This window comes from Buceros rhinoceros, unplaced genomic scaffold (genome assembly GCF_000710305.1).
Source record: "Buceros rhinoceros silvestris isolate BGI_N320 unplaced genomic scaffold, ASM71030v1 scaffold21736, whole genome shotgun sequence".
Classification (NCBI taxonomy): domain Eukaryota; kingdom Metazoa; phylum Chordata; class Aves; order Bucerotiformes; family Bucerotidae; genus Buceros; species Buceros rhinoceros.
The window spans coordinates 6,148-28,083 of record NW_010418546.1 but is presented as its reverse complement, the minus strand read 5'-3'; the positions used below and the strand labels follow the sequence as shown (position 1 = coordinate 28,083).

General features: G+C 41.8%; 1 protein-coding gene across 1 annotated transcript in view; it reads left to right on the top strand.

Annotated features, from left to right (window-relative positions):
* LOC104495608 (double-stranded RNA-specific editase B2-like) overlaps positions 1-21,671 on the top strand; it is a gene marked incomplete at its 3' end in the record, with an annotated part of 52,798 nt that extends 31,127 nt beyond the window's left edge. Inside the window, exon 4 of the mRNA XM_010138594.1 lies at positions 21,557-21,671. Within this exon, the coding sequence (XP_010136896.1) occupies positions 21,557-21,671 (115 nt within the window). The remainder of the gene's footprint in view (positions 1-21,556) is intronic.
* Between the last annotated feature and the right edge of the window lie 265 nt (positions 21,672-21,936).

The following is a 21,936-nucleotide window of genomic DNA, read 5'->3' as shown; positions in this document are numbered from 1 at the left end:
GAATGCATGGAAATCCACTGGAGATGAAGGGTTAACCTAATGCCCACAGTAAAGGTGACATGAAGCCTTTCCCTTGTCTTTGGAAAAAGGGCTGGTTTCCTGCTGCCAGGAGAGCTGGACACTGTTGAGGAGCTGCTGGGAGTGCAAGTGCCTCCAGCCAGCACGGCTGGCTCTGGGTCAGGAGGCCTGACCACAGCTCCAGCTCCCGTTAAGGTCCACGCGGTGTAGCTCAAGGCAGGAAAACGTGCTTTTAAGCTTATTTCCAACAAAGTCCGCCATGTGCTCCGGCAGTTCTTTAGCATCACTCGTAGCTGACTGTGGGCTCTGCAGTTCCCTCTGGCTCCCCACGCCCGGGAAGACCTTGCTGGGTGTCACCACGGTGGGCTACACATAGGGGCCCTGGCTGCAGGCACAGCAGCTCTCAGCTCCTTAGCAGAAAAGGAGGGAGGATGTTTGCGGTTGCTGCTGCCCCTACCTGCAGCATCCACAGACACCAGATAAATCAGACCCTAGTCCAGCCCACTACCTGCCAGGACACATCAGACAGGCTCTGCCAGGTCCCTAGTTAAAGTCTAGCCCTGTTTATCACTGAATGGAAGGCCCTGGGTAGGGCCTGCCTGCACGGCATACGTCAGCTGGATTTTGTCAGAGTCTGTTCCTATTGCCCGTAACGTGCTGGTTCAGTAATGTCAGTACGCAGGGACAGGAACAGGGTCGGAAGCAGTTCTCCACCACTGGAGTGTCCTCTCCCTGGGCACTAGGACAGCTCACACTGGGCAGAGGACTTGGCTTTGCCCATCAAGTTAGTGCTCAAAAGCACAAAAACCTGTCCAGCAGCATAACCAGAGTCATCCTCTGGACTAACCCAGCCTTGTCAGCCCAAATTAGCTTTCCTCTGAGGCTGAAGAGGAAATTAGGATTAAGTCTTGCTTAAAAATGAAATAGGGAGGGAGGAAAAAGCTTTCATTCCCGTCTCCCTGCCATCTTATAAATACATGACCATAACATGACCGCACATGGGTTTGCACTGGTTTAGCTTCACACACAGTTTAACTGCTGATTTAAATTCAGAAGGTGCCAGATTTTTGTGTGGACAAGACTCAAATGTATAGAAAATCAATGGGCTTAGGCGTTTCTGCAATCTTACCCTGCATCAGGCAGTCTGACATTCTCTAGCACAGGGGTAAGTGACTACACGAGCTGCAGGTCAATGCCAAGTCAGACCAGCCGACTGATTCTGACAAAATCTGTTTTCTGCCTGTTGTTCATATTCCCCCCCCACCCCCCCTTTTGTTTGTTTGGTTTGTTTGTTTGTTTGTTTGTTTGTTTATAAGAAATGCTTCTCTTGTTTGTTTGCTTTGGTTTTTTGTTTGTTTGGTTTGTTTGTTTGTTTGTTTGTTTGTTTGTTTGTTTGTTTGTTTGTTTTAAAGATACTGGTGTTAAAATGACATCAGGATCCTAGTTTCATCTGGCAAAGATTAGAGACAGAGAGAGATTGAGAGGGCTGTTCGCGAAACTGTCAAGAACACGGAACAGTCCAAGTGTAAAATCTATTCACCTTCACTTTATGCTGCTGATGGGTGTAATAAGAAAATATTTGCCATTCATCCATCAAAAAAGTTAGAGCTTTTTACATGTATATATAAGAATGCATGATATGATTTGGCATAAATGCTTTAATCGCGTGCTTTTCACATGTAACCTACTTGTAGCTCCGCAGCTAGGAGTGTAAGACATCTGTCTCAAGTACAGACTGATAATAAGCATCATGAATCTTCCCTCCAGATCCCACAGCACTGCTCGGATGAGGGACTTGATTTGGTCTGGGCTTTCATGCAAAGCTTTCACTGAAGGCAAAAGCAATTCCATGTGCAGAAGAGCCCACTGCACCACGCGACGGCAGCCACTTCTGGGGGGTGAAGCCCTGCAACTTGAGCCAGAGCCGTGTTGTTGGGAGACTAGTCTTTTTTTCTCCTCAAAAAATGCTTGAGTCAAGGAATTACAAATGAGCACAGAAAATGTCATGGCATCATTAACATCCAAACAAAGACAGAGGACATGTTCTCTGAGATTCCTCTGTAAAATCTGTGTGGCTTTATTATGCTTTTAAACAAAAAAAAAGGCATCTGCTGCTCTGGCTCTACATGTGGAGAATGATAGAAATGCACAGAATAGGCTTTTGTGGAAGAGGCAAAAAGTCAGCAAATAACAGTGCCCATTTGTAAATGGAGGATCATTTTATTTCCTTATCTTTATACCCACAAAAATACAGATAAATATACTTGTAATTGCAGAGGGATGCAACAGGCAAATTTGCAAGGTAAACTCATTTTCTGAAATAAATCTTTTAAAATAGCTTTTTTGCATAAAAACTCAAATGGCAAAAATAGATGTTACAGGTATCTAGAACTAAAATCTTGAATCTTAAATACCTTCCAGAAATATTTGCAGAATTATCAGAAATGCTTCACAAGTCTGGTCAGATACTGATTGGTGGGAATTTTTTCACTACTGTCACCGGAATTCGATCTGGCCATGTTTACATAGATAGATCACATCTGAAGAGGGAGGCAAATACATTTTGCTTTGAAGATTGTCAAGTTTTGATATTACTTTGTCTTAGCTTTACAGATATTTCTGGAGAAGGATTTTTTGCTTGAAAATCATGAATATAAAACTCCGTGTGTTTACACTTTTTGAATGAAGCCCGGTTGAAATAAGTGCTATAAAGTAAAGCTCGTATACAGTGAAAACCTCTAGCATTGATTACTCCTGAATGTTTGTGAGCACCCAAAATCCTGACATAAAAGCTGTAATTTCTATGCAAAGTAGATAGAATGATTGAGTTATAATTAAAATGGTAATTATACTCTTAATGCTCTGTATTTGACTTTTCAAAAAATGTTATGCTCCAAAAAAAGCTATTTAAAGATCAGAGAAAAATGTTTGAAAAATGAATGTATTCAAGACATTCTAGATCTTTTAAAATCCATTTATTGATTTTTACATGCTTTTATGTGTACTCTGAAACATTTTCTTCATTTATTTTGGTCGATGGAAATAATAAAAAATCATTGGAACGTGAAAAGCTTAAATGAACGCAATATTCTCTAAGTTGATATTTAACATGATAGATATTTGAAATGTTGGAGGGCTGGCAACAGTATTCACATGCTGACTAAAAGCTTGGCCTTCGTCCTCTTAACTAGGTGACGCCAAGGAAAGAGTTGGTGGGAATTCAGCAGCACTGTAGTTCCTTCCTCCCTGGTTCAAGATGTGTCACGCTGCACCTTGCATGGGATAAATACGACATTTGCTTTGATCCCTCATTGACTCCTTAGAATTAAAATGAGAGCACCTAAAGCTATACATCAAATGTCAGGAGCGGCAGCCTACTGGAACCATATCAATATTTGATGATGTATGGCTTGCTGGGAGGCATAGGAAACACTGCCCGTGGAGCAGTGACACACAGGATGCTTTGCACTCACCCAGCTGCGGTACATGCCCAGAGCTGTGAAAGGGGTAGGAGAACTGTGCCTATGTGGTAGGATGTGCCTACAGATCCGAGAGGCGACTGTGCAGCAGAACAGGGCCATTTCCCACCCACTGCCAAGCTGGTTTTATGCAGAGCATGTGCACTTGCTTCCCTGTGCAATGAGTATGTCCAAACTGAGATTATGAGCATCTTTATTCACTGTGGAGTTGGTCAGCAGTCCTTTCTGCTGCTCGAGTAAGCATTCGTCTGAGCAAGGCAAAAGGAGGGCCTTAGTAAGCTAAAAGCATTTACGGTAAAACTGGTGAAGTTGTGCAGTCTTAGATGCTTGGAGCTTTTGTAGCATTACTCACCAAAAAAAAAAAAGCCTTTGCCTCCATCCGTTTACCCCATGCACCCATCAGTTATCTTGAATTTCATTATTTTTCCGTCATATTAATCTGCAGATATGGTTGGAAGGTTTTCCTTGTTGTCCCACAAAAAGCATGACAGGGAAGATTTTAGGTCACAGTGCTGATATTTTGTAATTTCTATAAAACACACAACAGTGATTTCCTAGTTTCTAGCTAGCTTTCTCTAGTATAGAAAGAGAAAAGAGCCAGGATCTTTACTGCTGCTGATCTATTTTCTGCTCTCTTACTCCACCCATGGGTGGTGGTGAGGAGCTCTGGGCAGGCTCTGAAATTGGGCTAAAGCTGAAAAGTCACTGAAAGAAATGAGCTTAATACCTGTGTAATGCAGTCACTCTTCATCCAGCACCTGATCCAAAGCCAGGGCTTGCATTCCTCTCTCTAAGAGATAGCCCTCTTACTAGCCAATGACATTCCCCTGTTTGCAAAATGTCTCCTGGCTCATGGCAGGGACGATCACTTTTTCCAGTGCATGCACAGAGTAATATCCTTGGCTTAATGTGGGTCAGGTCATGACTCTGCCCAGCACTAGGTCATACCACCTGGATCCAGCATCACAGATCTTCCCTTCTCGTGCCCTTATGCCACATGCCTGTAACGCTCAGAATCCCCCTCTTTGAGCAGACGAGAAATGGTAGCAGGAGAAAAAAGAAAATAAAGCACACCTGAAGGGTACAAGGGAAATGTGTTAGTGTGTGATAACAAGATAAACCTTCATAAAGAGCATCTGAGAGTTATTCAGAAGAAACAGTGAAAAGCCAAAGGGGGAAAAAATCATCAAATCATCAACAAGGTAGTAATATCTGAGAAAGGATGGAGAAATCTGGAAAGAATGGAGGAATCTGGAAGGAAAAGTGAGGGACAAGGACTGTTGGTTGTCATCTTCCCTTGCTTTTTGCAAGAAACATTTGTAAAGTTTTTGTTTGTTTGTTTGTTTGTTTGTTTTATTGAGTGAGTCTTTCAATATCCCATCCCTTGTTCCATACGGTGGTTTATAGTCTGTCTGCATTTTGTAATTGAGAGCTGCTATTTGCAATCCCCTGCAGTAAGTTCTGAGTGACTGATTTTTAGTCACTGAGATTTTTAGAAATAGTACTAGTTAGCAAAAGACATGCTACAGGCGTACATCAGTGCCAGTTGGCCTGAAAAAATGTGTTGTAGGCATCACTGATAGCCATTAGCTATTCCAAATTTCTACAGATGTAGACTGAAATTAAATGCACAAGCAAAAATTTTAAAAGCTTTGCATAAAAAGTTGAACTCATGAAATAGCAGAAAATGTCACACTTTTAAAGACAAAGGAAGTCCAAACCAAAGCCTGCTTAGGCAAAGGTAAATGTTTCTATGGATTTCTCCAAGGTCTGGCTCAAGTTCTGAATTCTTTCCATACGTAACACAACTACAGTCTGGTAGGAAGGGTTTGTTTTGTGGGGAATGAAAAGCAAAAACTCTTCTAAAATTATAGGTGATGGTGGTTTTAGAACTTGGTTTTTAAAGTGCTTTACCACTAAAAAGAAATCATATTGCCTCGCAATCTCAGTCACATACAATTGGACTCGCCATATGGAAATGAATGTAGCTGACCCTATCCTTACTAACTGAGGACCTCAGCAGCTGTGGTTCCTCTGCCAAAACTGGCACGAACATGTGCCAGACATTAATAACTACTTCTTTCTTCATTTTGGGCTGGTCCATTTTGAGTAGGGTTTTACATCTGAGGCTTCCTAAATGAGAATTCTCAAAGTAGATTGTGTTGTGCTCCATTTAAGGGACTTTGCTAATTTCTTAAGAAATTTTTGGAAATCTTTGTGGTACAAATGCTCCTGGATACTTGACCATCCTGGAGAAGAACAAGACACCCGGCTAACGGGGCTCTTTCTCCCTTATTCTGCATTATGTTGAATACTTGCGAAGATGGGGCAAGCTGTGAAAGCATTTCATTCTTGCTGGTGCAGAACCAGAACCAGAATCAACCCCTAGTCTCCCTAAGCCCAAGGAGGCCATTTTCTCCTTTAAACAACTAGTCCCTAGTGGCAATGATGTTGCTGGCTGTGATGGTGGCTTAGGCCCACTATTTCCCAGGTGCTGCCTTTGACCAGTGAGGTACAAGTCACTGTCTGCTGTATCCTGGTGGAACAGCTGTACACATTGCTGGAGAGCTTGTAGCTGTTGGTCTGCTACCAGCCAGTACACAACGCAAGCAGCTGCTGCTGGAGCCATGTGGTGGCAGTGGTTATCCTCCCTTCTGCAAGGTGCAGTAGCTGGTGCACCCCTTTGTCTTCCTGGCACAGCAATCAAGAAGGCAAAATTAGCACCTTAGTCCATTTTTTTAGAAATACAGGGAGACAGAGGTGGAAAGATGATTTTGCAGTGTCATCTCTCATTGGTGTTGAACATGTTGAATGACTGGTTTTATAGCTGGATTTCACCTGCAAAGGAAGTAAGTGTTCATTTTGTGTCCTTGATGCAAATGAACTGTCCCATATTGCTGACGTGCCAACACAGATATTTACATACTGAGGCCATGAAAGAGGTGATCCCTGGGGTACTACAGGAAGATAAATGCAGGTAGAGAAACTGAGGCACAGGGTTTTGATAGCTGCTTCAACAAAATGGTTTCAACTTCTGACCAAGTCTGTCATGTCTGTACCAGAAAAAGCATTAGAGTCTCCCATCCTTGGCTTCACGTAACATAGAAGGACAACCTCACATCTAGTTTGCGCCTCCAATGAGACTGAGCTCTTCAAAGGCCTCCAACCATCTACCTGTGCAAGTCTGATACTTAAAAACCTCAAGGAAGCTCAGGTCTTGTCCTTTTATGTGGTACGACAATGCATGTCGCAATGACAGTAAGATCCCTCAGGTGCCTCCAAGTTTGTACCCTGAGAGATTTCCCATCATTCTTGCCTTAAAAGATACATTTGTACCTCTCTAAAGAGAGCTTGTTCTGTGGTGGTTTTAGTTCTATCATCTGCACGAAAATATTAAGGACAAAAGTAGTAAAGCCTGAGATGTCAAAGTCTGGATAGAGAAAAAAATGACAACACTACTACATCCACATTAGGAGCCAGTGAGTGTTAGTCTTCCAACAGTTAAACCCTATAGGTGCTAAAGAAACTGTAAAATATGTGATACATGGCATAGATTCTAGTAAAACTGTTGTTGAGATGTGTTGGAAATGTCAGCTAAAAAAAGCCTCCTTAACCACCTCGATATATATAAAATGGCAATCTACAATTTGGCGTGACATATGCTTATATATATAAAGCACATGACAAAATACAGCTGTACCACATCATTTTAGCCAGCAAGGGTAAGACTTTCTTATTCTGTTTGTTTTCCAGGTCACAGGGTCTGTGATAATTTCATTAGCTGCTGAAGCATATTTTTACTGTGTTCCAAGGACAATGTTAAGTGCACAGGACTCCTGTTATTGGCAGTGAAAATTAATACCTAGGATATTTCGATAGGATCTGAACATTTAACTACAAAAGCATGGTGATGTGATGAATGTAGAGCTAAATGGGATTTAGGAGAGGGGATTTTATTCCATCTTCTGGTGTAAGGAAATAACTTTATTCTGATCACTTACTACTGGTACCTACTCACTACAGCACTGAAGGAATAGGCAACCAATTGAATCTGCTGCTGAGAGCCAGTAGATCTGGGCTCCCCATATGGTTAGGGGAGAGAAGAGTCTCTTATGGGCATCAGTCACAGGTCTTGCATAACTCCATGGGCTGACCACTGGAAGTGAGGGTAGCTACTGAAATGTTCACCTAGAAATAACACCACCAAACATTCAAGAAAAGGTGAAGAGTGCTAAGTTTCCTAAATCTACGTCTCCTAACACAGCCCGTCCTGGCATAGCCATCTGCCTAGGGACCACTGCACTGCTTTCCACCAGGGCACCCTGCCCTTAGAGACTAAAGATTGTTATCCTAAACAGGAAGATGTTACAGCTCTCCACATTGTTGGGCTCAAAGTACGCTTCAGTGTTACCAATCAAGGACACAAAAATGTATGACATAGCATTGCACGCTTACACAGCACAGTCTGAATTGAACCATCGCTTGATTGCCCTTAGAAGCAGAGGGGTGGAGTACCTCAGACACAGATAAAACAGCCTAATATGCAGATTAAGTTTTAAGAACATCCTGGAATATAAGAAAAAGGAAGAAGTATAAGGAAGAAAAATAAACACAAGGAAGAAGAAGTAAAGAAAGCCTGTGTAGGCTGTGGAGGACCAAGATGCTGAGGTACAACTGTGTTGCCCAGCCGTGTCTTACCCAGCATTTGTCAGGTACCTTGGGGCACAATGTGGAAGCGGTGAGAAACCATCAAACGGAAGAAAGTGGCTCTGTGGAGCTCAGGGATGGCTGGAAGGTGCACAGCTTCAGTGAAAGGGTGTTTTAGCACTTTGACACAGGAAATATAGAATCACATTTCCCAGCTCGGTGACCTTGCAGAACACTGTCTGCATCATGAAAAAGAAAATGTGCTCATTTTAGCTGTCACAAAATGTTATTATTATTACTGCATTACTTCACAACTAACCAGATGTTAAAATTAAGTAGATCACCCCCATTTCCCTTCAAGAGGAAATGGCTCTTCAATGGCTTTTCTTTCTCCTTCTCCCCATCTCTTTTTTTTTACATCAGTTTCATTTCTAAACAGACACAGAAGTTGTTGCATGAATCAGACCAGCAGTGCTCTACATTGGCAAGGGAACTCGAGGGGTTTAATGTTTTGTCAGTTGTAATCAATGAGAGCAAGTGTGATGCTTTTAAATCCCTCACTGAGGTTTCCTTCCATTCACCCTGCAAAGCACAGGAGTTGCACCTGCAATGTAGAACTCTGCAGTGAGGAAGAAACAAATGGCTGGCCAGGTCCGAGAGTGTGTGGTGTGCCCAGGTTCACACATACAACACACATGCTTTCATACCCATGCTGCTCTGAAAGGAAAAATAAAACGCTCAAGCCACAGCTAGAGGAGATTGTGCCAACCTGCTACTCACCTGTGAAAATGAACTACCCAGATTAACTACCTGACAAAGGCTGGACCACAGCTGTCAGCTCAAAATGAGAGTAGTGTGTCAATGAGAAACAAAACCAGAGACATGCTGGAAGGGCTTTGAATGCACCAGCTGGTTTTTTGGTTTTAGTTTTTCTTTTTTTCCCCCACGCTCTTCTGAGAATTTCCCCACTGTTCCTATCACTTGTTATTTGCCTTCTGTCATATGGAGGCTCTCTGGCCCTGGATCACACCTGTGTTGGAGTAAACTCTGCACAGACGTGGAGCAAGAGTGCTGCCAACCACAAGGCTACACAGTTGTAACAGAATCGGGAATACTAAAGAGGGAGGTGGCTGCCCTATTGACCACTGCCACCACTGCACCACACGGCTGGTGGTTAAAATGACGATAGCTGCATGAGCTTCATACTGATTGCAGCCTTTTAACTCTTCCTGATTTCCTTGGAGGATTCAGAAGTGGTAGCAAGATCTGGCAGGTTTTCTCCTAGTGTAGACCAGGCAAACGCCCTCCAGGCTCATGTTCCCCAGTGCAGGATCTGGCTGCTATCAGGACTCTACGCAGGGCACTATGCAGACTGGCGGGATGGGCCAAACTGTGCTAATCCCACGGTAAACTCGGCCATAAACTGAAGTAAAACAGTACTTTGACCCTCACCTCTACCAAAGAAGTTACATGCATGGCTTCAGCAAAATACTCCCATTTTACAGAGTGGAAAGTGAGGCAGGGGCTGACAGCGTGCCTGGCATGAGGCTGCAGGGGATCCGGGCACAGGGACAGAAACGGCTCAAATCCCTGAGCCTTCACCACCCCCTTCCCTGCCTGCCTGTCAGACTCATAAATGCTTCTTTGTTCTTTGTGCTAATTTGACCATAGTGAAAACAACACTATGAGATGCTGCAGTTTGAAGTCGATATACAGACTCAGAAAGGGTCCTGATACTGCTGTTTAAATATTTGCAATGTAGGTAAGGGCAACCTAGAGACAGCAGTGAGCGTGTAAATCACTGTTCACCCTGGAGCTGCCTGAACCACTACCCCATCCCTTACACCTCCAGTTGTTTGCAAAGCCTTTCTCTCCCCAGGGGGAATTTTCAGTCAGATGCGTGTAGAAATTCTCAGATTGATTTGATTTTGTGGGGAGGCAGAGGAATCTAAGCAAGGAAGGTTTTTCGTTTGTGTTTATTTCTCCCCTCCAAGCTGCCTTTCGTTGTGCATTTACTAGTTCTGGAAGACAACACCCTGCTGACACTTAGAGAAGCATCAGTGAATAAAGTCTGTTGTACAGGCTGCAAAGCCATCTGGACTTTCTACTGAAAAGGTTGGACATGGTTTTAGGCAAGATTTTATCACATCTGAAACAAGAACTTCTGCACTCAGTACCTCGTCCAAGGTTGATGTCAGATTTCTTCCTTCTTTTGTCAGTTGCAAAACAAAAAAATTGACAAACAGTTGGAACGCAGTAAGGGTGGAGATATAAATCTCTAGAGGAAGCTTTGTCAAAGGTAGTGGAGTATAAACAAAAAATAAATTAGTTTTGGTGTTATCAGAAACTGGACAGACTTTGATTTGTATAATAGTTTGTCTGGGTTTTCAGACCACCTAGACAATGCTTCTGTGAGGCTAAGCACAGATTCACTTGACAGAAGAGGTGGGGGAGATGGTTAAATGCATAATTACAGGAGGAAAAGGGATGAAGAAAGACAAGAAGACAAAGGTGCAATGGCAGACAGCCTTGAAATCCTTCACTTCTTTGCTTTTATCATTTTCAGGGGCTCCAAGCAGCATGTTTTACCTTGCTGTCCATAGTAGTGAGCTCTTGAGTCCGAGAATTTTGTGTAGCTCTTACCTGCTACCCCCCACCCCAGGTTTTGGCAGATTTGTGGGCTGAAAAGGGTAGTGCAAGGCTTGTGTGCCAGCTTCTCTTTGCTGAGAAGAGAGACACACGCTGGAAGTAATTTGCTGGAGTGCCCTTTATGTTACGTGCGTCTTAGCAAGACAGCGACTTCCTTAAAAACCAGAGAAGTGTTCTGAGAGCTGGATATGGAGCTGGTTATTTCTCTCTTCTCCCTAGAATTGCTGTCTGAATTTTGGGAGATTCTTTCTGATCCCCTGGCTGTAGACAAGAGCCCAGATGTGTAATGCTTGACAGGGATCCTTTCGGGTAGCCTTCCAGAAGTATGGTGTACTGATAAAAGTAATGTATTCCTATTTGTATTGTGCCTTTTTTTTTTCTGTAAAGGAAGAATTGCACATTCTATTTCATGTTTTTGACACTGACTTACCTGAGCAAAATATTAAAGCTGATTGTCACTTAATTTAATCACCAGTTATATAGGAATAAATACATTTACCTATGTGACATGAATTTTATAGGGTTTGGCAAATCTGCAGGTAAACTACTTTGAGATTTTAGTGTAAGTACTTAAATAGATAGAAATAATGGTATTTAATTACTGGTTTTATCCATTTCTTCTTTGTCTTTTTCTTTCCAAGAAGCCCTTCTTTTTTTTTTTGCCCATAGTGAATAAAAGACTTCAAGCAGCTTTACCATGATAAGGAAGTTGTCATAAAGATTTTTTTTTTTTTAAGAAATCTAAACTGTAAATGAAAACCACAACATCACACTTATCTGCAGGCAGATCCTTTCCTCCCATCTCACAGGGTCCAGCCCTCTCACAGGTATGGTCTCAAGAGAAGGTCATCCTGTGGAGGACAGCCCACGCAGTGCCACTCCACAGTCTCCTGGCCTCATGCTCAGTCCTTCCCCGGGCTCATGCTCAAGGACGAGTCTGCTGAGGCAACAGGTATTGCCCCAGAGTGTTGTCACTGGGTTTAAAAAGGCTGTTCCCAGGTTCTAGGTGTGGACACTTGGTTAGGAGTTGAGAAATGCAGGGGAGGATGATGGCGAAATGATATTTGGGGTTTAGAGCATGGACTAAAATTAATGTGGATTTTTTTAGCTTCAGATACAGGTTCTTGGCAGATATAAAACAGTAAAACTCTTTCTTAATTTCCACAACATTACGTTAATTGCTTGTGTTTGTCCAGTAACAGACAGTAAGTCAGAGAAGTACTGGTTTTAGGCACGGACCTTGTCACACACACATCCCAAATGGCTCCGTTGTGTGCCTGAGTGGCAATCGGGATTCGCCCAGAATCATGGTTCTACATCTCCTGGCACAAAGCCTCCACAGATGATAAGAACTGTCCCTGCTAATTACACTTCTGAGGAGAAGCCCAGAGAAGGGTGAGGTAACACAAAATGCAGATTGCCTTACCACTCCTCCCAGCCAAGGGAAAGGTTGTCAGCAAGGTTACAGCCAGATTTCGAGAATCATTACAGCAAATGAAAGCAAGATCTTTAATAACAAGAAAGGAAAAATTCCAATGTCTGTATAGTAATTGCCTCACAGTGTATTATACGCCTTGCTCTGCAGTGATTCAGAAAGTTGAATTGTGCAGTGCCTTGCTGGGATCAGCAGTTCAGAATAGATTAAATTTGTTTTGGACACTGCCTGCCCCCTGCTCTATCTAACAAAGCGTATGTGTGATGGGGAAGGCTCTTAATAGCGCAGCCCCTTAATGAGAATCATAAACACACAGGCATAGATTTTCAAAGTGATGCTCAAGGGATTTGAGCAAGCACCGTTCTCTCCCCGCTTTGAACATTTACCCAAGAGCTGCTAACTGGTTAGGCTTTGGGAAGAGAGCGCACTTCGAACAGCCGGGTGTATTGTGTGTGACAAGGGTTTTGCCACCGTTAGTTTCCAAAGGATACTCGTTTTAATGCACCTCAGAAAGATAAAGCGAGGAAACAGAAAACTGAAAGGAATGTTTCTGATATAAAGTATTGGTTTTGTGAGAGAGATGGCTCATAATATGAATCTAAAACCTAGGTTTTTTAAAGAGACCATAAAAGCCTTTTTACAGAGGTAGCCATTTCTAGGCACTGGTGGCTTCACAGAGCTTTTATCTAGTTAAAGAAAACCTGTTTGTGCTAATTTAATATCTGTAGTGTACAACAGCTTGACACCTGAGGCTTGTCCTACAGAAGGCACAAGGCTGCAAAGCGAACGCTCCTTCATTGTTTTGAATTATTCAGCACTTGCAGCCAACCTTATGTGTGTCTCTGTAGGAAGAAGGCTTTTGGGTTAAGGATCAGTAAAAGAAAAGAAAAAAAGGCAAACAAACAGCCCCTCCTTTCTGGTGTTTTTTAGCAGGTGCAGTATTGAATTCAAGAATGATTCTGCAAAATTGGTGTGGACATTCTTCATTACCAGAGCGATACATGCAGAGCTGTACTTGGAAGCAGCAAAGCTGGAAACTTAGCATGGCTTCCTTGAGGGAGCAACTGCTCCTGTTGGTGGAAAAGCATGTTTCCTCTAAATTCATTGAAATGGTACTTATTGGTAGCATCTTTTTAGAGCAAGATGAATGCAGACAGCAATGAATCAACCTCAAATAGAGGGGCTCATCTGTTAGCATCCTAACATTAACACACAATTGTAAATTTAAAGATTCTAATTAAATCTACGAACAAAATGTTTTCCTGCTAAATAGAAAACTGTACTTTTTGGAGGAGTTTGGTACTTTGGATTTGACAGCATTTCCTTTTTCAATGGTATGCTTATTTTATGTGTTCTAATTTCTTTCAGCCACACCAGGGGTTTCTGAAATAAATAAAAAGATACATTATATTAAGTTTGATTGATTCCCTGTAGTCAAGGGATATATTGAGAAAACAAAGTAATTTTTTTCACTGAGCTTGTAGAATAAATTCCTGTTTGATCTCCGTACCTTTTACTGTTGCTACAGGTTTTGAAATATTTAACATTGATTAATCTCACTTACAGGATCACATAATAGTACTCATGTACAAATTCAGAAACTTTTTCATTACAGCAGAACTCACATCATACGTATCAGTTTTTAAATTTGTCCCTACCTCCCCAAGTGCCCCAACAGAACTTGGGTTCCCCCCTCATTTCAAATTTGATATTTGTGTGAAAAACTTCATTTGAAAAAAAAGTGTTAAAAACGCTGGCACAGTACCTCTTTGCCAGTCATGACTGAAAATCTCACTGAAGAGACTTAAAACAAAGTTTACTGGGAAACTTTTTTGTTCCCTTGTAAAAAAAGTTTCAGATGCAGTGGAGAATGTTCAGCTTGCATTTAGCCATTCAAGAAACATCACAAGTCTACTTGAAGAGTAGGCTACTGCATCCTTTAATGGTTGCTGAGGCTTATGCCAGATATATGAACAATTCATCTCATTCATTAGAACAGGGTCAAATCTAAAACCTAAAGAAGTCATTGGGAAACCTGCTGGGATTCACCAATGACAGACCTTAACTAACCCTCCCATTGCACCTTTATCTCATCCCACTTCCTCCGTACATGCTGTGCCCTCTCAACCCCATCACAGGCAGTGGCTATCATTTTCATAAAGCCTTTTCATAAAGTTTTTTTTATTTGCAAACTTTTCTGAGAAACCCAAAAACAGATGGGTGGGAGAAGGAAGTTTCAACTCAGACTTCCATTCTGAGCCTTTCAGGGCATTTTGTCATTCTTCCATTTGCCACACAGGGACTATTTTCAAAATGTGCCTCATACAGCAGCCAGCGCAGTGATGATATTTGATAATGATCACTAATGCTATAAGCATTGGCATGGAGGCAAATATATTTTGTGTGGCCTGGGAAATTACCAGAGTAATCAGCCTCCAGCTAGGGTGAGGGAAGAAGAGGAAAGTAACCATAATCTTTCTGAGCTCAGGAGCCCATTGTACAGTCCAGACAAGTTGGCCAACTCAGCTGAGGTCAGCTGAGCCACTGAGGAGCCTCCATGAATGTAGAGCAAATTTGGGACATTTGATGATTACAGAAATAAGGAATTTATTGGGGTAGCTCAGCATCATACACGGCTAAAATATTTATAACAGAACCACGAACAGATGGGGGGGTATTGGTGAAAGCAATTCTTTTGACTGCATCAATAGGAGCAGTTGATCTTCCTCATCAATCTTTATAAGAAAACTGTGGGGATATTCGTTGTCAGAAGTGCATTATTGGAGTTTTCATTAGAAGCTCGGTGTGAGAATGTGTACCCTGCTGCTGCCTGTGCAGCACACACCCAGTCCCCTCTGAGAAGCATGAATGAGAAGATGTCTCTGAACTAGGATGTACACAGGATATACGGATGCCATCAGCTGAAATGAAAACATATAGCCAGGCAAAATAAAACCAAGTCCATCTAAGATAAAACAAAGCCCATATATGCTGACCCTGAGGGATAAGCCAAAACCAGACATAATGATCAATACTGCAGGAGTTATGATCAGAGAGAAATAATTACTGCACATCTCAAGGAAAGAACCACAATGAATTCTCTGTTAGTGCTTTGTTCTCTGAGTAATACTCTGTAAATGCCTGTGCATGCTGAAGGAAGGCTGAGTTATGAGGGGCTGCGGACTGCAGCCTCCAGTCTGGCTGCAGAAGTCCTTGTATGACCCTGCTTGGAGACCAACAAGTATCAGTGCCATTTGCCTCAAAGTTCCCTTGAGAGGTGGGTAAAAATCGTCCCCTTTATCTCTGGAGAAGTGAAACTCATAGCAAAACAAGTGATTTGCACCAAGGCTTCCAGGAAGCAGAGCAAGGAATGAAGCCAGCCTGCAACCCACTGCCTGTGACCTTCTGCCCTCCTTCCTTCCACAGGTCACCCCTGCCTGTCTGTTCCTCTGGGTCCTCATTCAGCTCTTTCCACAGTGCTGGGAGAGCTCCTGGCATTAAACTGATGCTAGAAGACTGATGGTGGAGGGCAGCACACAATCCTTGGCTATTTCTCTTCTCAGGGCTGCATCTTGAAGATGATGTAGTACTGGAAAGAGCTTGACTAATTAATTGGCTCAAGGGTACAATCACTTAGTGATGAATCTCCAACTAGCTATAGCAAACTTATTTACAAGCCTGGGAAAAAGTGTGTTGTGTAGCAATTTGCTACACACTCTGAGCAGGAACAGCACTTCAGGATTGATTTTCTCTGTGCTGTATTTTCCTGCCCTCCCATTTAGAGAGTGAGATTTCCCCATAGGAAAAAAATACAAACTCCTACTGACAACAAGTTCGTGTTTCCTCCTCAGCCAGTAAAAAGAACTAGGTGTCCATCTCCTTTTATCTGTGAAGGGAGCGGTGAACTTAATTCAACCCAATCCCCATTCATTGTGCTCAACATTTACCCCCCAAATGTCACTAATTTTCTGGAAAATAAAGTACTTGAGAGACAGGAGAAACAGAGCCCTTGGTGATATCTGTATAGCAGAATATTTCTTCCCATCCATATGCAAATCTAACCTTTTTGATATTTCAACCCTATAAACCCTAAGACAGGATTTCAATATAAAATGTTTACTAAAGGCTTTCTCCTTTATAATCTATTGATTTTAATATCCTTACTACTCCTGTTGAATGTCAGTTTTACCCTGAAGACTCCCATTGCAAACTTGAACACATTTAATTATTTATACCATCTGAAATATTAGTACTGAGAAATGACTAAAAGTTTTTGGTTCTGTACTGGCATGATCTAAAGTTTGATTTTCCTTTGTGAATAACGCAAGTAATTTGATATGGTAATCAAGGACAGATGAATACTTCAGACAACACAGTGCAGTTTTAATAGTAATGACATCTATTTTTCTTTTTCCAACCTCCTTGTATATTTTAAAACATAGCTCATTAAGTACTGCAGGATTTCACAGTCTTTTTTCACAGGAAGAAGTTCAGTGTTGTTTTCTTTCTTCTGCCAGGCAGCTGAATAAGTAACTGGTGCTTCCACCAGTGACAGAAGGACATGCAATGTGCATGGTTTGAGCGTAGCTGAGATTTGCCCCTCAGTGGGGGTCTAGCACTCACTGTATTATTAAGACAGAGCAAGGTTTTAATCTCTAAGAAATTGTCTGTGAGAAAAATATCATCCGTACAGAAAAATCTAAGTGGAGACATATGAAAGCTAAGAGTTTGATAGCAGGTGGACCAAAGCAGGGGATTTGAAAGAAATGCAGCACCTAGAAGGTCAGTTCTTCCCCAGAGTTGCATTTTTTCTTTCCAGCATGCAGGCAAAGCCAGCATGGCCAAGCTCACTGTGCCTGGCTAGGGCATGGGCGTGCTTGAACCAGCAGTGCAGGGTGAGGGGTGGACCCAATGGTCTCAAAGGTGCCTTCCAACCAAAACGATTCTGTGATTCTGTGAATTCCCATCCTTGCTGGTTGAGCCTTATCTGGAGCATCTTTGAGTCAGGCATATTTCCACTGGCTTCAGCGGCATTTAGTGTCAGACCTCAGTTTTCCAAGCTTCCAAACATAAGTACCCCCTAGCTTCAGCACTCAAGCAGTATTTGAGCGCTTATTCTCCCGTGTGCTGTGGTAGATATTTTCAGAGTTCTGACTATCTGTATCTTTGTATTTCCTTCTGCTCTGTCCCCCAGCCCCAAACTGCCAATTTTCAGCCATTTCATGATCAGTGCAATTACATGCACCTCTATTAATTGCACTGAATTTTTATTTCACAAGGAAAGTTTCTACTTTTCTTTTTCTGCCATCTTCTGAAATTTTCCCTTTTTCTACTACAACCTGATATTCATTTTGAAGCTGCCAAGATGTATTTGGCTCCTGTATTTACTCCATATGGAGACTTTTATTTTCATGCTTATCCGACAGTAGGAAGTATGTTATCACGAAACACAACTTTTCTCTGAGATTAATTGTTTTGATAGTAGAGAATAACAAAAGAATGGTTCCTTTTGTGTGTGGTTTTTAAGTTATTTCTGATGGCCAATAACATAGTCTAGCCTGTATCCCAAAAGTTCAGCCAGGCTCAAAATGGCCATCAGCACTTTTGTGGTTTATATCCCACCAGGAATGATCATCTGGATATGTATCTTTTAGTATACTAGGATTACTGTGAAATAGAAAAGCAAGGAAATCTCTGGAATTAAATCTATATTTCTAAACTGAGGAGGGGGAAATGTACCAACTATTATCTCCATCATATCTGTCTTGTATGCATTAGATATATTTGTAACAAGTTTTGTCTTTGTAAAGACCTTGAAATCCAGTCTATATAGGCAGAAAAGCTGTCGCTGATTCCAGTGCACAGGAATGGATTGGGCCAAATAGCTGCTCTGGTGTGTGTTAAAGGCAGCAGTCTGCACCTTATGGTGTAACTTACGGGTATGGGTTAGGAAACTAACCCCTTACCAGCTCTGCCACACGGCCAGCTTGCAGGGATGGGTTACTCAAGGCCCTGCAATTATGTTGGATTACATGCATGGATCTTCAGGGTATCAAATCCCTCACAGGACTGAGCCACGCATCTCTCGACTTCTTATTTTTCTCCATGTGCAAAACAGACTTCTCCTTTTCCCCCTTTCCGTTGTACTTTGGAATACACATTTGGAAACCTGGAGCAGCTTGATAGCCTGTAAATGACCTGTCAGATAAGGCACTATGTTTCTGGGTGTTTTTCCTGTGTCCTACATGTATTCACTTATGCCACTCCTTCGCTTCTATTAATTTCACTGGCATCATTTTAGGCAATGGATTTAAGACAAGAAATACTTACTTGACTTATTTTAGCTAAGAGGCTTCACATCTAACAGATTTGCTGTTCTTTAATGTCCCAGGTCACTCCTTGAGATCAGCGAGTGCCGAATTCCTTATCGTCCCTAAATGTTATCTGAAGTCATGTCGTTATTTTGCCTTTAGTGAGTCTCTTTGCTCTCTGGCTTTGGAACCTACTGCCAAACGAAGTAAAGAAAGCTCCAACTATGGGGATTTCTAAATCCAAAGTTAAAAGTTATTTGTTCTATTTAGCATTTTTAAAATGATTCTTTAAGGAATTGTATGTGCCTCTAAGCTAATTAACTCTTAATGAGTGCAAAATGCCCTGGGATGCAGATTTGGAGGGTGTGCTAGAAATGCAGGCATGGATTGGACTGGAGTACTGCAGATGAAATTTATGATTTGATTCTTTTTTAAAATGATGGTGTAGATACTCTTATTGAGATACTTTTTTTTTGTTTTTTTTAATTTCTAGTCTAAATAAAGCTGATCAGATTTTCAGTCTACCATATGGGACCCAGTTCTATCAGTCCTGCAAATACGCTTCAGCTTTTCGTTATGGATGAAGTCACTCTTCAGCAGGGAAAACAAGTTTAGAAACAAACTTTCATATTATGAAAGACAGGCAGTGTTCCAGCACTGAGCACATAGCCAGAGCATCAGGAAATCAGAACACCTGGCTGTGCCCAGCTCCGTGCTATTCCCCTGGACCGGTCCCTCACCCTTTTAGTGCCTTCACTCATTCATCTGTAAAGCAACTATAATTGCATTTATATCACAAGGGTGCCTTGATGCTTGACAAATGAGAATTGACCCAAAATTCATTCTTCAGAAGCACTGTATGAGCAATACCTTGCTCACATGGTGGTTGTGGACAATTAGATTAGAAGAGGTATAAACGCAGCAAAAGTGAAATTCCATTTAGGAGCTGTCAACGTGTTCTTGATAATTTTTCTCAGTTTTTGTCTAATTCTAGTGTAGAATTTTGCATGCATCAGCCAGAAAGGATTCATATGGCTCTTTCCTTCTTTTGCAAGAAGCCAGCATATTTTATTTCATGTTATATTAAATCATCTTTTTGTGCAAAACATTTGTTCCCAGAGCAGTAACTTGGAAAGCTGCATTTAGGAAAACAAAAAAAAAATTATTGTGTCAAAGAAATCTTATCCTCTATGTATTTGAGCAAACTGCAATCACTTACAAGGATTGTACATGGAAAAAATATTCCAGGTTTCATGAAAAGGGTTATGCCTAATTGTTGTTGTTCTGTTTAATTAGATTTTTTATGTTTGCTATAATAATGTATAAAAATTAATCTGACTATCTGCAACAAACTGTAGAAATATATGGTGTACGGTCTGCAGAGGCTCTCAGTGACAGCAGTATTACTGCTAATATTTGTGAATTAGAATCTTCTTTAATCTAAAAATTAGCTGTACCTTCTCCCAATTTAAAATACTGTGTTTTCCCCTACATACTTTCATCCCATTGACAGTTTTGAGAGAAAAAGAATGGTTGTGATATTCTTTTAAGGACTTAAATACATGTCCTTTACTTTTTCATGGCTATGGATCTTTCAGAGTGAAGGAGGCCAAATATCAGACTCAACAGTCCCGCCATGTGTGCCACAAACCCGCTTAAAGAGACTGGGTGGATCCACGGGGGCCTGTTTGTCCTGTTTTACCAGGACCTCCTCCCGGTTAGGTTAGCCCCACACCAGGATAGAAACTGAAATGATTGCTTGATCGAAACACTTTTCCTAACACAGGCACTCAGGGTCGTCCACATTACAGGATGCCAGGACATCAGTCAGCACCCCAGAGCAAGCTCCAGCCCCAATATGGAATTTTGGTACTGCTTGGTTTCCCACAAGAAATATGGCTAAAAAAAAAAAAAAAGTCCTTTGGAAAGATCCTTTGGAAAGAAAGTAAGAATTTTTTAATGTTCAGACTTGCACAGTTCTTTTAAGAACAACTCATGCTCACAAAGAGTGTTCCTCTGACTTATTTCTAATATATGCTTGAAAGGCTCTGTGCCAAACAAAGAGCAAAGATTAAATAAATGAAGAGACACTAAATGTTGCAGCAGGGAAACGATCCAAGTAGTGATGTTCTCAGGAGTGCCAGAGCTGGTTTAGGTTCACTTTCATCTGTATGCAGTCTCCAAAATTCACTTTTTAGACCTCTTACCCTGCTTGGCTTCAGTAATCAACTTCCCAAGGCTCTCACTGGTGAATGGACTCACTCAGACCACACAGTCTCTAGGGGCCAGTCCATGTGAAAACTTGACCTTTCAACAAAGCTGTCATGCTCAGGAGGAGACCTGCCGGACTGGTCAGTCCCTGAGCACTGCTGCACAACAGTGAACTCATGCAAGCAACATTTTTGGTAGGATATGCAAGCAGATGTTCCCCTTCACTTCCTCCCAATAGCTGTTGAGGTGGAAACAGAACAGACCAGGGTACTCCTCTGACAGCATTAAACGTAGCCCAGGTTTCTGAGCTGGTTGCTTTACCTCAGTAGCAGTGAGTCATGCAGAAACAGAAGATCCTTACCTCTAACCCAGACCTCAGCTCAGCTCTCAGGCTTCAGTGGAGATGAGTGGTTTCATGGAAATGAGTGGTTTGGTTGGACACATAACCACCTCTTCAGCTCACTACAATAGCATGTTTTAAGGACTAACAAATTTCCTGTGGTCCTATCTTGGACCAATGTCTAGGAGGCTGAAAAAAAAGTCAAACCTGAAATCTTCTCCCTTTACCATTAATCTTAGTCAACACAGGTCTCCAGCTTTAATTCAGTTAATGTGGCCATTTCCGAGGGAGTAGTCAACATATGTGGGTAGTCAACAGATACTCCTTTTATATTTGCTCGGGTAGATGGTGTCTAATTCTAAAAGGGACCTCTCCACAGCTGACAGCAGGTGACTAATCTGCAGAAATGCCCAGGTTCCTCAATCAAAGAAGTGAAAAACTTCTTCTTTCTGACCATGTCTTTCAGGATTTTGCTGACTCCATATACCAAATGGTTGCACAGAAGTTCCAGGAGCTGACAGACAACTTCACTTCCATGCATGCACGCCACAAAGCTCTTGCAGGCATTGTGATGACCAAAGGTAAGATATCCTCTCATTTATTTTCTTCTGGCATTTTTCATGACTAAGTAATACATTATTTACCTGGTCCACTGTACTGAAGGATGCCTTTATTCCACACAGAAAAATAAATAGTAAGGCAGAGAAAAGAAGCATTAAATATTTATACCTCAAGTAAGTTCATACAAAAAAATAGTGGCAACAGAGGTAAAGATTTGTTCATATACACGTGCCTACATTGCTTTGTTTACAGGACAAAATACAAACCTGTCTGATTTTGCATTTT